Source organism: Euprymna scolopes, chromosome 46, assembly GCF_053919585.1.
Source record: "Euprymna scolopes isolate OS-2025 chromosome 46, ASM5391958v1, whole genome shotgun sequence".
Taxonomy (NCBI): domain Eukaryota; kingdom Metazoa; phylum Mollusca; class Cephalopoda; order Sepiida; family Sepiolidae; genus Euprymna; species Euprymna scolopes.
In genome coordinates, this window is record NC_136527.1 from 110,714,887 (window position 1) to 110,730,350 (window position 15,464).

Genomic DNA, 15,464 nt, shown 5'->3' on the forward strand with positions numbered 1-15,464 from the left:
ACTTTTTAATATATACATATGCACATAACCTTATGAACAGTACATAGGGCCCAGGCAAAGCCGGGTGGAACTGCTAGTTAATTATATTTGATTTCATAGTTCATACTTAAATTCTAACACGTGCAAAGTTTTTGACACGAGTATTTAAGCCTTAAACTTTAAATAAAGTTTGATCTAAATTTAACACCCACCCCCTACTACTACTACTACTGCTATTAACGGCTTTGCCGTGTAAGCCTTCTCGGCTTTTTTCTTTTTTCCTTTTTTCTTCTTCTTCTTCTTTTTTTTTTACAAAGGAGTTACCACTTATCAAGGCCCAGAGGCCACTCGAGGATAAGGGTTAAAGAGTGTACAGTGGTCAAAAGGACAACATCATAGAAACCGTTAGAAGTGTAAGTTTGGTAAATTGGATTACTTAAGAGGAACGGCTCATCAAGAACTTGTTTACATTGGACTTGAAGAGGACGAAATAAAAATATAAAGTTGAAAGAACTCGCTAAAAATATTTTAACGATGCCTTTCAACTCGTAAACTGCTTGTTTACATTTGTGTACATTTTTTGAAGATAATAAAAAGTGTAAAAAAAGTAAACCTTTAGAATCCTAAAAAGATCTCCCGGGAGCATTTTTGCAACATGAAAAATATACAAACCAAAATAAAGAGAGGAGGAAACCTACTCAAAAATATGGTTTATTACATCGCCTAAAAAAAAAAAAGAAGAATCGGGGCCATCAATAATACAATAATTTAGTGGGGAAGTAAATTGTTTTCTTTTTTCTAACTTGGTTTTAAAAGTTTTTATTGCTAACATTTATTTTCATAAACTCTAACCACACCTCACAACCCTAATCCCGACCGGTCGGGGAAAAAGTTTTTATTTTTTTAAACTTGTTTACATTGGACTTGAAGACGGCCATATTGTAGTCAGCTGGAAAGCAGATAAACGGAAGAGAGTTCCACAGGCGTGCAGTTCCTAGAATGACGCTTTGTTCGTGTTCTTCAAGTGTATCTTGTCAAACACCGGAATGTTTTTGTCGAACTCGGGAATTTGGACAGAATTTCGAACGGAACCATTTATTTACTTCATGCTCTTGTTCCGTCAGCCATGACTGGATAGAGGTCCTAAGTAATTTGCAAGTGTATTTTTCGGTTGCCCACACCGAGAATTGAACCTTCAACCTTCAGGAGAATATCATATTGAGCTCAAAGATTTATGTGATCTAAATTTATACCCATATTTAGACGTATGTATTGTGCATATGTTTTTTTTCTTTTTATATATATTCATTTATATGTGTAGATATATATGTCATATGTATATTTGTCTCTTTTTTGAAGTCTTGATTTTGCTTACACAGTATATATATATATATATATATATATATATATATATATAAATCCCCGAAACAGTGTTTCATGGTAAACAACTGATGATCCCTTGAAAAATAAATTATTGGTATTATAGTCAAATTGAGAGCGAGTTGATGCAGTAATTGCAGGTGATTAAATGACTTACTGACTAGATGGTTTTCTAACGAATGATAAAATATATTTTTTTGTATAGTTTTAAAGGTTAAAAACTTCCAAGACTATATATATATATATATATATATATATATATATATGAGCAAACAGTTAATAAAACATGTTAAAAAACACTTTGAAATGAGTTAAAAACATATTTAATCTGAAAAGGAAACACTAGATAAATGAATAGTCCTTAATCCGCGGAGTTTTGAAGAAATACTTTCCTTCTCATCAGAGGGTAGGAATTAGCAAAATGCGGGATCGGATTTTGCATGCAGAAGTATTTGATGAAACAACAAGTAAGTCAAAGGTCTTACTTGATAACAAAAAAGTGAAGCAGAGGGAATATGGTGAAGAAAAAGGTGATTACACGTGAATGGATAGTCTGGTGGAAGATAAAAAATCCAGTGACGGTAAAATCCAAATGTAAAACTTCAAGAAAGTTAAAAGAATTTCCATTTGTACAAGTAAAATCCAAGGAAATCCCGTAATTGGAAGAAGATGGTCCATAATAATCCAAAGAAATAATTCACAAAACAGATTAAATATGTTTTTAACTCATTTCAAAGTGTTTTTTAACATATTTTATTAACTGTTTGCTCATATTATAAGCTCTATTTCCTATTTGGTTTTATCGAGCTTTTACATCTGGCTGAGATAATTTTATAAAGATTAGTTCTTTAATATTTATAATATACTTTAATTTTACCATCTTGGATCATTTTGGTAAATTTAATTGTAATTTTTATTTTATATATATATATATATATATATATATATATATATATATATATATATATATATATATATATAACTACTCCATTTACTCACATAAAATTAATATACGAAAGTATAGATTTATGCGTGAACTTTAAGTATTTACTTCAAAAGTGCTCAATACATAGGTAGAGCTAGTTAGTAATTTATAAAATATATATGACGATTAAGCTACACTGATTATTCGGCGTTTCATCCACTCTAGGATTCGTCAGGCTTATGCACGAATTCTGTGGTTGTTTATCGTTTTTATATGGTCCTCTTCTGTTGAGGATTTTAGTTAGCCAATCAGCTTTCTAGTATCCACCGCGCCCCTTCCTATCAGCCAATGGACATGCATTTTATCGGACAAAGGATCTGTTTTAAAACTAGGTTAGTGTTTTGTTTTGTTTTTTTTTATTATTGTTTTTGGGCTGGTGCATCTGCTGCTAGTCTCTCGCTCCTATACAAGGTTCAAAAGAGAGTCGCCAATCTGATAGGCCCTGAACTGGCATCTAAGCTTCAGCCTCTGTCCCATCGACAAAACGTTGCATCCCTCTGCCTGTTCTACAAGTATTTTAATGGTGAATGCTCTGACGAACTGCAGACACTTGTGCCCCCACGACGTAGACACCCTCGACAAACCCGACAGGCAGCTAAATCCCACCGCCACACAGTAGAGATCCCTAGATGTAAAAGATATTTCTACTCCAGTAGTTTCTTCCCCAAAACCGCTAGACTCTGGAATTCCATTCCAGGTCCCTGCTTCGCCAACTGACGTGCAGAAGTTCAAGTGTAACGTGAACAGACATCTTGCTGCCCAAATCCCAACATAGTGCCCCAGCAGTTGCTGCCCCTGATAGTAGCCCCCTACACCAAAGTGGCAATGTGCCTTGTTTGGGGTGAAAATGTAATTAAAAAAAAAGTAGTCGGAAACCTACAAAAAAATTATTATAAACCGGCTTTCAAAACTAGGTCCCCGTATCATTTTTCCCGCCATTATTGCCCGTACCTATTCCTTCAGGATCATTTTTCATGATTTTTTAAAAATTTATACTTTTTTTTTTTTACATAGGTATAACCACATTATCAAGGCCCAAAGACCACTCGAGGATAAGGGTTAAGAGTGTACAGTAGTCAATTGGACAATATAGTAATCGTTAGTAATGGAAATTCGGTAAATTTGTTAACTTAAGTGGAACGGCTCATCAAGAACTTGTTTATGTTGGACTTGAAGACAACCATATTGTAGTCAGCTGGAAAGCAGGCAATCGGAAGACAATTCCACAGGTGTGCAGTTCTAAGAAAGAAGCTTTGCTCATCGAATCTACATTAAGGGTTAGACACAGATAAAGAGTGGAGGGAATTATTAATAGTGTTTTCAGCTAGACGAGTGTTTCTTTAGGTGTGTCAGAAATTTCGTGAAAACTATTGAATAATTCCACCCGCTATCTTTCCAAGCTTATAACTCCTCGAAACATGTAATTCAAGCCCTAATTTTTTTTTTCGATTAAAGGAGCAAGGACCAAGGTTTCATTAAAAAAAACAAAAATAAAAAACAAACAACATGTTTTTTTTTTAAAAAGGTTTTAAACTTCGGACTTTACAGGTAAATTTCTAAAAAACACTACTTTTTTTGTTTTAAATTTGAATATATTATTTATTGACCTTTTCTCTTGGATTTGTAATATATAACACTTTGGTGAGTAAATTAATTATTTACTTTTTAATAGACATTTCAAAATGGGAGGCGTGAATTATTCGACCCCCTGTCTTTCCAAGCTTATAACTACTCGAAAAATGTAATTCAAGCCCTAATTTTTTTTTCAATTAAAGGAGCAAGGACCAAGGTTTCATAAAAAAAAAAGAAAAAACAAACAACGTGGTTAAAAAAAAAAAAAAAGGTTTTAAACTTCGAACTTTACAGGTAAATTTCTAAAAAACACTACTTTTAAAAAAAAATTTGAATATATTATTTATTGACCTTTTCTCTTCAATTTGTGATATATAAAACTTTGGTGAGTAAATTAATTTTTTACTTTTTAATAGACACTTGAAAATGGGGGTTGGTAAAAAAACGTTTGTCTAAAATATTATATTCGGTTTATTGGAAAGAGCATAAAATTTCACATTGACCCTGAAAATATCGTAAAAATAGAATCAATAGAAAAATTTTGATAGATTTTGAAAGTTTAAAAATTGAAAAATATTGAGTTCGTAAAATTCATTACTGTTTTTTAAAAAATAAAAAATAAAATTTCCATTACTTTTTAAACAACTTTAATAGTTTATTTTGGAAGTATAACCCATAAAGAAAATAAACAGCCCACTTTAAAAGAGAAATTACGAGTTTTTTATATTTTATTTGCAGTTTCGTGTTAGGGGTGTCAAAAATTCCTACAAAAATTCTGATACACCTAGGGAATTATTAATAGTGTTTTCTACTAGACGAGTGTTTCTTGTGAAAGTTTAGCGAGGGGGGAGCATAGATTGAAGCTCAGTCGAACACTTTGCCATGAAAATAACGATAAAGCAGAGACAAACTCGCAACATCTCTTCTAATTACAACCTGGCACGTAAGTACGTAGTAAGACAAATAAAAAAGCAGGAAGTAAAAATAAAACGAGAAATTATGCGTTCATTTAAGGTTCGTTGCTTAATATTGGTTGTACAATTTTATGACTGTCGTCAACCGTGTATTGTAATGTCGTGAGTTTAATACACTTCCGGTTAGTGTCCATGTGTAATAATATGACCAATTAAATAGTCTATGTCGCATATATCAACACGGACCGTCAAGGTAAAGTAAAAATATTTCTATTTTATTGCTGTACAAGCAGAGAACGATTTAAATTAATTTTTTTTTCGTGTTTCCTTATAGTTTTGCCACTCTCAACAACCGCAATCGTTATGTTGGGCACTTCTGCAGTTTAATATGCACAAGCAAAATTAGAAAGCCATTCTTAACATGAGGAGGGAAGGGTCTTTATTAACATCTATGTTACGCAGACGGAAGCCGGTGATAGTGCACTTACTGATCCGTGCTATTTTTGTCAAATAGTATTTTCAAGTTTAATTAAAGTTTTATTATATATGTTTTTATTAAATTTGGTACTCATGCAGAGAGTGATCCGTGCTGGAGTAATAACGTTATTTAAAAAGCCATTCTTAACATGGGGAGGGTGTTTTGTACCTATTCTAAACTTTAACCTTACAATTGAATTTAAAAAAAACATATAAAACTTTAATTAAACGTGGAAATACGATTTAAAAAATAGCGCGGATCCGGATCACTCTCTGCATTAGCACCTTAAATTGTAAGGTCAAAGTACAGAATAGGTACAAAACACCTTCTCCTCCCTATGTTAAGAATGGTTTTCTAAATAATAACGTTATTATATCGGATCAATAAGTGGACGTGGACGAGTACCCGGAAGTCTCCTTAGAAAACAATTACCGGGTTTGTATTACTGTACACATAGATTCGAAAAAGTTTTCAAAAAACAAATATATAACAAATGAATGTTATCAAAGGCAAGATAAGTTACTTTTCTACCTAACTGGGTATGTTTTTAGTGTTTTTTAATTAATGTAACATGTTTATTCAGTCCGAAAAACATTCGGTGTTTACCGATGTATTGGAAAATTTAAAATGGCGCCCGACACTCTGTTGAACACGGTAAGTTTAGGAAAATGAGTTAAAAATAAAAAACTATAAAAAATAATGTTAGCAACTTGCTCAATATATGTTTTCGTGACATAGGCTGATATATATTCTGTGGGTTTTTAACAATAATTTGTATGTATTTTTATTTTTAATTCCTTTTTGGCATCACCACATTATCAAGGCCAAGAGGCCACTCAAGGATAAGGGTTAAAGAGTGTACATTAGAAATTGGACAATATAGTAATCATTAGTAATGAAAATTTGGTAAATTTGATAACTTATATGGAACGGCTCATCAAGAACTTATTTACGTTAGACTTGAACACAACCATATTGTAGTCAGCCGGAAAGCAGGAAAACGGAAGACAATTTGATAACTTATATGGAACGGCTCAAAACTTACCGTGTCCAACAGAGAGTCGGGCGCCATTTTAAATTTTTCAATACATATATAGATGTGCATTTTTACAAATTCATTGTTTGACTATACTAAATTTTACATAATTAAACTTGTTACATTTGAAAAATTAAGTTGTCTTTCCATTATTAGGTTTGCTTTTATGTTTTTTTGTTTTTTTTTTGTTTTTTTTATACTGTCAGCACCAAAAGAATCCAACTCAAAATCATAAGAATATTTTCGTTTCATTTTATTTTTTGAGTGCATTTTTTTGCATAAGACAACTAAATTATTATATAGGGTTCCATGAGCCAGTAAAATGTTTCCATGGCAGCGCAAAGTTTGAAAAGCACTGATAAAGTGGAAGCGTGCTGGGCCCATAACCGCTAGAAGTGTAAGCCATGTTTAGTTTTCAGAACAGTTTCTGATTGTTCGTTGTTCTACACAAGTCCTGGGAGGTGACTGGTTCGCAGTGGATAGTTCTCGAGTTAAAATCCACAGAGCAAAAGATTTTTCCCGTGTTGACACAAAAAAAAAACATATGCGTAATTGCTACAGAAAGGTTTAATATTTATGGAGCAATTCTGGCTTCTGATTGGTTGGTAGCAGAACGTGAATTAATTCGATTCGTCAGTTCCTAGCAGCATCGTTTATAAAATCGTTATTTTAAAAAAATATATATATATTTATATAGAAATATATTTTCTTATTATATATCAATCCTTATATAAGAAGCTCGATGTAATTACAGAGCAATATATAGAATAAATGGCAAAAAGTTATATTCCAAAATTCATGATGTTGACCATCTTATAATTTATTCCTTTAATTCAGTTGACTTATAAGAATTGTACAAGTCAACTGAATTAAAGGAATAAATTATAAGATGGTCAACATCATGAATTTTGGAATATAACTTTTTGTCATATATAGTTTCCTAATTAAGCCAACGATGGGAGATGACATGTTGATTTTCTGTCCATCTTATGTCTTGAATCCACTCAACTGGGGATCAACCTATCTTTGAACTATTGCACTATGCACAAAAATAATTTTCAGAATTTCAGCTGTGTTGAAAATTTTCCAACCGGACTAATTATATTCAGCTGGATTTAAATTTGGATTTGATTTTTTTCTAAAGAATTATTTTCGCCTTTCAGATTACCTTTATGCAAGCTGCAACTTTATGCCATAACAGCAAATCCTAGCATTGTTACAAATATAATTTGCTGATTTCTTTATGTCCCCTGATGAGAAGAATAGCAAGAATAGTGCATTCTTTGAAACTCCATGGAATAAGGATTTTGTAAATTGTTATTTGGAGTATTCAGTCGAACAATAAGTTTGATTGGTAATTTCAACTTAGTTTTTATTTTATTTTCTCTCATATATATATATATATATACATTATATACGAGCAAACAGTTAATAAAACATGTTAAAAAAAACACTTTGAAATGAGTTAAAAACATATTTAATCTGAAAAGGAAACACTAGATAAGTGGATAGTCCTTAATCCGCGGAGTTTCGAAGAAATACTCTGCTTCTCATCAGAGGGTAGGAATTAGCAAAGTGCGGGATCGGATTTTGCATGCAAAAGTATTTGATGAAACAACAAGTAAGTCAAAGATCTTACTTGATGACAAAAAAAGTGAAGCAGAGGGGATATGGTGGAGAAAAAGGTGATTTCACATGAATGGATAGTCTGGTGGAAGATAAATAATCCAGTGATGGTAAAATCCAAAAATATAGCTTCAAGAAAGTTAATTGAATTGATAATTTTTTTTATTTTATTTTATTTATATATATATATATATATATATATATATATATATTCCATGGACACATATTTCGTTGATTATGATTCAGCAGGATGAGAAAATAAGATTCGAAACCAGGACCCTAGAGTCTGAAACTCTACCAATCCAATGCTTTGATTTACCCAGTTTTTTTTTTTTTTTTAGTTTTTTTTTTTTTTTTTTAAATATCATTTATTTATTTTTGTCTGCAATGCTTTTGAATCAATTCAGGCGTTTGTATTACTGTACACATAGATTCGAAAAAGTTGTCAAAAAACAAATATATAACAAATAAATGTTATCAAAGGCAAGATAAGTTACTTTTCTACCTAACTGGATATATTTTTTGTGTTTTTATTCAATGTAACATGTTTATTCAGCTCGAAAAACATACAGTGTTTACCGATGTATTGGAAAATTCAAAATGGCGGCCGACTCTCTCTCGGAAAGGGTACGTTTGGGAAAAGGTATTATAAATAATAAACTAGACAAAATACTGTTAGAAATTCGCTCAATATATGTTACCGTCATATAAGTTGACATGTATTCGGTTGTTTTCTAACAGTATTTTGTCTAGTTTATTATTTATAATACCTTTTCCCAAACGTACCCTCTCCGAGAGAGAGCCGGCTGCCATTTTGAATTTTCCAATACATCGGTAAACACTGCATGTTTTTCGAGCTGAATAAACAAGTTACAATGAATAAAAACACAAAAATATATCCAGTTAGGTAGAAAAGTAACTTATCTTGCCTTTGATAACATTTATTTGTTATATATTTGTTTTTTGACAACTTTTTCGAATCTATGTGTACAGTAATACAAACCCGAATTCAGTTATTTATACGAAAGAGCATTTTTACCTAAATGCTAGTTAAGATGAAAGGCTTACCATTATGATCTAAATTCAAAGAAAAATTTTAGACGCAACACTACTATTGCTAGCATTCTTGGAAACTCTGCAGAATAAGGACTTTGTAAATTGGTTTTTGAAGTATTCAGTCGAACAATAAATTTGATTGTAAATTTCAACTTAGTTTAAATTTTTTTCTCATATATATAAATTTTTTAAAATTTATTTCAGATCTACTGCTGTAATGTTGGAGAAATTCTTTGAATATGAAGTGACGGAATTACTTCATATTCCTGTATGGCTTGTGTTGCTGGCCTGCATCTCGATAGGTTATCTATGGAAGAGCAGATCACGAATCGAGGTAAATGATAAAAATTGTGCAGTTATTGTCTTCCATATTCATTGTCAATGTAGCACTACGATGGATCAGTTATTCAATCCCAGCATAGAAATAACAGTTCATAATTTATATGTTTTTGATTTGATCAGAGTAGTAGATTTTAAAATGAGTCGGATCTCTGAAGGATCAAAACTCTGAATAGAGGAAGACTTTAGAACTTAAGGTTTGAATAGACTATTTTATAATTCTATCGGTCCAACTCGGCCATTTTAATATACTAGGGGTCTAACTTGGCTTTTTAGGATTGTTGGGGTCCAGCTTGGCTTTTTAGGATTGTTGGGGTCCAGCTTGGCTTTTAAGGATTGTTGGGGTCCAGCTTGGCTTTTAAGGATTGTTGGGGTCCAGCTTGGCTCTTTTAGGATTGTTGAGGTCCTGCTCAGCTATTTTAGGATTGTTGGGGTCCAGCTTGGCTTTTTAGGATTGTTGGGGTCCAGCTTGGCTTTTTAGGATTGTTGGGGTCCAGCTTGGCTTTTTAGGATTGTTGGGGTCCAGCTCGGCTATTTAAGGATTGTTGGGGTCCAGCTTGGATTTTAGGATTGTTGGGGTCCAGCTCGGCTTTTTAGGATTGTTGGGGTCCAGCTCGGCTCTTTTAGGATTGTTGAGGTCCTGCTCAGCTATTTTAGGATTGTTGGGGTCCAGCTCGGCTATTAAAGGATTGTTGGGGTCCAGCTCGACTATTTAAGGATTGTTGGGGTCCAGCTCGGCTATTTAAGGATTGTTGGGGTCCAGCTTGGATTTTAGGATTGTTGGGGTCCAGCTCGGCTCTTTTAGGATTGTTGGGGTCCAGCTCGGCTTTTTAGGATTGTTGGGGTCCAGCTCGGCTTTTTAGGATTGTTGGGGTCCAGCTCGGCTCTTTTAGGATTGTTGAGGTCCTGCTCAGCTATTTTAGGATTGTTGGGGTCCAGCTCGGCTATTTAAGGATTGTTGGGGTCCAGCTCGGCTCTTTTAGGATTGTTGAGGTCCTGCTCAGCTATTTTAGGATTGTTGGGGTCCAGCTCGGCTATTTAAGGATTGTTGGGGTTCAGCTTGGCTTTTTAGGATTGTGTGGGTCCAGCTTGGCTTTTTAGGATTGTTGGGGTCCAGCTCGGCTCTTTTAGGATTGTTGAGGTCCTGCTCAGCTATTTTAGGATTGTTGGGGTCCAGCTCGGCTATTTAAGGATTGTTGGGGTTCAGCTCGGCTATTTAAGGATTGTTGGGGTCCAGCTCGGCAATTTAAGGATTGTTGGGGTCCAGCTTGGCTTTTTAGGATTGTTGGGGTCCAGCTCGGCTTTTTAGGATTGTTGGGGTCCAGCTCGGCTATTTTAGGATTGTTGGGGTCCTGCTCAGCTATTTTAGGATTGTTGGGGTCCAGCTTGGCTTTTTAGGATTGTTGGGGTCCAGCTTGGCTTTTTAGGATTGTTGGGGTCCAGCTCGGCTCTTTTAGGATTGTTGGGGTCCAGCTCGGCTTTTTTAGGATTGTTGAGGTCCTGCTCAGCTATTTTAGGATTGTTGGGGTCCAGCTTTGATTTTAGGATTGTGGGGGTCCAGCTCGGCTCTTTTAGGATTGTTGAGGTCCTGCTCAGCTATTTTAGGATTGTTGGGGTCCAGCTCGGCTTTTTAGGATTGTTGGGGTCCAGCTTGGCTTTTTAGGATTGTTGGGGTCCAGCTTGGCTTTTTAGGATTGTTGGGGTCCAGCTCGGCTATTTAAGGATTGTTGGGGTCCAGCTTGGCTTTTTAGGAGTGTTGGGGTCAAGCTCGGCTATTTTAGGATTGTTGGGGTCTAGCTCATCTATTTTAGGATCTCTGGATCCAGCTAGTCTATTTTGGGATTCTCTGGGTCCAGCTAGTCTATTTTGGGATTCTCTGGGTCCAGCTAGTCTATTTTGGGATTCTCTGGGTCCAACTCGGCTATTTTGGGATTCTCTGGGTCCAGCTCGGCTATTTTGGGATAATGATAGCACATGGGCATTTGGAGTTCAACAATTCTTTCAAAGTTTTTATTTTTCAATATAAATTACTTACTGCGTCACCTGTAGAGTGAGGAAGCAGCTATCCCCAACCGGCTGTCCTTTCTCTTGAGGTTTTTAAAAAAAAAAAAAGATGAAAATATAATCAGCTTATCTTTAATTTTCTTGCTTGTGATGCCATATCTAAAGTTCTCTTGTAGTTTGGTTTTGTATGCATAAAATTCAAATCGTTTGTCAAGTATTTTTGTCGCAAGAAGTACAATGTGTTTACTTCTGAAATCATTTTGGTACCAGTGCACTTATTGATCTGTGCTGAAATAATGTTATTATTTAGAAAGCCATTCTTAACATGGGAGGGTGTTTTGTACCTATTCTGTACTTTAATCTTACAATTTAATAAAAACATATAAAACTTTAATTAAACTTGAAAATACTATTTGGAAAAAATAGTGCGGATCACTAAGTGCACTCGCACTAAAGTTTTCTCCGACGGTTATCATAGACTTGTGTATCATATTAGAAAAAAGAATTTTGAAAAAATATAAATTTGATGACTTTCAAGAAGGGGTTCTAATCAGGTGACATAACAAAATGAACAGTAAGTTGGGTAGCAATAAAGTTGAACTTTATAATGAGAAAGTGAACCCCCTTCTTAAAATTCATTAAATTTTTTTCAAATTTTTTCTTCTAATCGGATACTTATGTTTGTAATCAAAGATAATTGATTGAGATTGTCGGACTGACTTCCTCATCTTGGTTGTTATTGTCACAACGTTTCGGCCGTTTTGCCCTCCGGCCTTCGTCACCTGACGGCAGAGGGCAAAACGGCCGAAATGTTGTGACAATAACAACCAAGATGAGGAAGTCAGTCTGACAATCTCAGGTCCTGGATATGACCTTAAACTATATCCAGTGGTGAGGCCCCAGCTTGTGGGCTTTGGGGAGTGTGGAGCCACCCTTTAATTACCATTGCTCCCAGGTCCACTCTGACCCGGAGTGATAGTACTTGTTAGGATCCCAACTATGGGTTAAATAGAAACCGATGTGAAAACAACAAATATATTCTATTAAAAAAATTTTTCTTCAAAATCTTTGGATTCGGCATTAAATAACCCGAAAAGGGTTGATATGCCGTAAAACAAAAACAACCAACCAACAACGACAATCTCAATCAATGAAAACACCTCATCTCAAAAATACAGACAATTACTATCAAAGATAATTGTCAGAAAAAAAGTTTAAAAAAAAAACAAAAAAAAAACGGTGTAAAACACATTTTTAGGGGGTATCCATTCTTATAGGTCCGCCTGTTTTTTTGTTTTTTTTCTCGCATTTACCTGTAACCTTACAATTTAATAAAAACATATAAACTTTAATTAAACCTGAAAATATTATTTAAAAAATGGCGCAGATCACTAAGTGCACTAGCGCCAAAGTTTTTTCCAATGATTATCATAGATTACAGACTTGTGCATCATATTAGCAGAAAACGTTTTGAAAAAAAATTAATTTAATGACTTGTAAGAAGGGGGGGGGTCACTTTCTTGTTATAACGGTCTAATCACGTGCCACGTCGGCAAAGAAATGGACAGTAAGTCAGGCAGCAATGAAGTAGAACGGTATAACAAGAAAGTAACCCCCGTCTTAAAAGTCATTAATTTTTGGGGGGAAATTTTTTTCTGCTAAGTTTGTAATCTTTTTTCCGACGATTATCATAATCGTCGGAAAAAAGTTTTTAAAAAGAATTTTTAAAAATTAAAAAAAAACAAAAAAAAAAACTATAAAACACACATTTTTAGGGGGTGGGCACTCTTGTAGAGGTTTCCGGTGGAACTGTTTTTTTTTTTTTTCTATTCTTTTGTTGTTTTTTGGGTTTTTTTATTTACTTTTTTTTTTGTTTTTTAAACTTTTTTTTGTTTTTTAAACTTATTTTTGTTTTTTAAACTTATTTTTGTTTTTTAAACTTTTTTTTGTTTTTTAAACTTATTTTTGTTTTTTAAACTTATTTTTGTTTTTTAAACTTGTTTTTGTTTTTTAAACTTTTTTTGTTTTTTAAACTTTTTTGTTTTTTAAACTTTTTTTTTGTTTTTTAAACTTTTTTTTGTTTTTTAAACTTTTTTTTTGTTTTTTAAACTTTTTGTTTTTTAAACTTTTTTTTTGTTTTTTAAACTTTTTTTTTGTTTTTTAAACTTTTTTTTTGTTTTTTCAACTTTTTTGTTTTTTCAACTTTTTTGTTTTTTCAACTTTTTTGTTTTTTCAACTTTTTTTTTGTTTTTTAAACTTTTTTTTGTTTTTTAAACTTTTTTTTTGTTTTTTAAACTTTTTTTTGTTTTTTAAACTTTTTTTTGTTTTTTAAACTTTTTTTGTTTTTTAAACTTATTTTTGTTTTTTAAACTTTTTGTTTTTTAAACTTATTTTTGTTTTTTAAACTTTTTGTTTTTTAAACTTTTTGTTTTTTAAACTTTTTTTGTTAAACTTTTTTTGTTTTTTAAACTTTTTTTTGTTTTTTAAACTTTTTTTTGTTTAAACTTTTTTTTTTGTTTTTTAAACTTTTTTTTGTTTTTAAACTTTTTTTTGTTTTTTAAACTTTTTTTTTGTTTTTTAAACTTTTTTTTTGTTTTTTAAACTTTTTTTTTGTTTTTTAAACTTTTTTTTTGTTTTTTAAACATTTTTTTGTTTTTACGCACGTTCACTTTAACTTTACAATTTAATAAAAACATATCATAAAACGTTAATTAAACTTGAAAATACCATTTAAAAAAATAGCATGGATCAATAAGTGCACAAGCACTGACTTCTGTCTGCGCAACATAAACAAAGACCCTTCCCCTCCTCATGTTAAGAATGGCTTTTCTTACCTTTTATATAGGTAAATGTTTTGAGCAAAGAGACAGTTCAACAAAAGGAAACTGAAGAATTATCAGGAAATGATCGACCTCAAACCTCGCCAGAAACATGGGAAAGATCTTTACACATTTTATATGGGACCCAGTCTGGATGCTCTAAGGTAAGTGAACTGAATTTGTATCAATATCTAATATATAAAGTAAAGTTAGTTCTTTTTATTTATTTATTTTTCTTTTAATTACATTTTCACCCCAAACAAGGCACATTGCCACTTTGATGTCAGCAAGCTGTCGGTTCACGTTACACTTGAACTTCTGCATGTCAGTACAGTTGGGGAAGTAGGGATCCAGAAGGGAATTCCAAAGTTTAGCGGTTCTGGGCAAGAAACTACTGGAGTAGAAGGTTTTCTTACATCTAGGAATCTCTACTGTGAAGGGGTGGGATTTAGCTGCTTGTCAGGTTTATTTACGTCGAGGGGGTATAAGTGCTTGCAGTTCGTCAGATCATTCACCGTAGAACAGGCAGAGGGTTAGATGGGACAGAGGCTGAAGTTTAGATGACAGTTCAGGACCTATCAGATTGGTGACTCTCTTTTGAACCTTGTCTAGGAGTGAGAGACTAGTAGCAGATGCACCAGCCCAAATATGACAACAAGACTTCATACATGGGCGAATGGTGGCCTTATAGAGGTACAGGATACTTTCGGACGTCAAAAGCCTTAGATATATATAGAGCTACCGCTCTACCCTTCCCTTCTTTTCCAGTGAATGGTATATACGTTCTGAGATTAGTTAGGATGTCTGCTGTACGTCAGAGCATTCACCATTAAAGTACTTGTAGAACAGGCAGAGGGATACAACAGCCCAAATATGACAACAATACTCCATACATGGCCGAATGGTGGCCTTATATAGGTACAGGATACTTTCGGGCGTTAGTAGCTTTCTAGCACGGTAGAGTGAACCTACCTTCTTCGCAGCGGTCCTGGCAATACTCTCAATATAATTGTTCCAACTCATGTTTTCTGTGAACGTTAGGCCGAGGAGTTAAAAAGATGTACTTTCAGATAAGGAGTCATTGGCCATTGCTATTGGTGGTAAAGAAGGTTTCTTGTAATTATTGAAGGAAACCAGTTTAGTCTTGGCAGCATTGAATGTGACCATCCATTTTTGTCCCCATTCCACTACAGATTGGAGGTCATCCTCTAGTGTTTCTGCCATTTCTTTAGATATGTGTTCATTTGTTTTCCTGTCGTGTCTGTTATAGAGCATG

General features: G+C 33.4%; 2 protein-coding genes across 2 annotated transcripts in view; one reads left to right on the forward strand and one right to left on the reverse strand.

The window, feature by feature from the left end:
- LOC145270960 (transducin beta-like protein 2) overlaps positions 1-15,464 on the reverse strand; it is a 127,903-nt gene that overhangs the window by 106,781 nt on the left and 5,658 nt on the right. The gene's annotated exons all lie outside the window — the stretch shown is intronic.
- LOC145270959 (S-adenosyl-L-methionine-dependent tRNA 4-demethylwyosine synthase TYW1-like) overlaps positions 4,959-15,464 on the forward strand; it is a 72,388-nt gene continuing 61,882 nt past the window's right edge. The window contains exons 1-3 of the mRNA XM_080126504.1: positions 4,959-5,083; positions 9,231-9,360; positions 14,215-14,352. Of these exons, the coding sequence (XP_079982630.1) occupies positions 9,244-9,360; positions 14,215-14,352 (255 nt within the window). The 5' untranslated portion in view covers positions 4,959-5,083; positions 9,231-9,243. The remainder of the gene's footprint in view (positions 5,084-9,230; positions 9,361-14,214; positions 14,353-15,464) is intronic.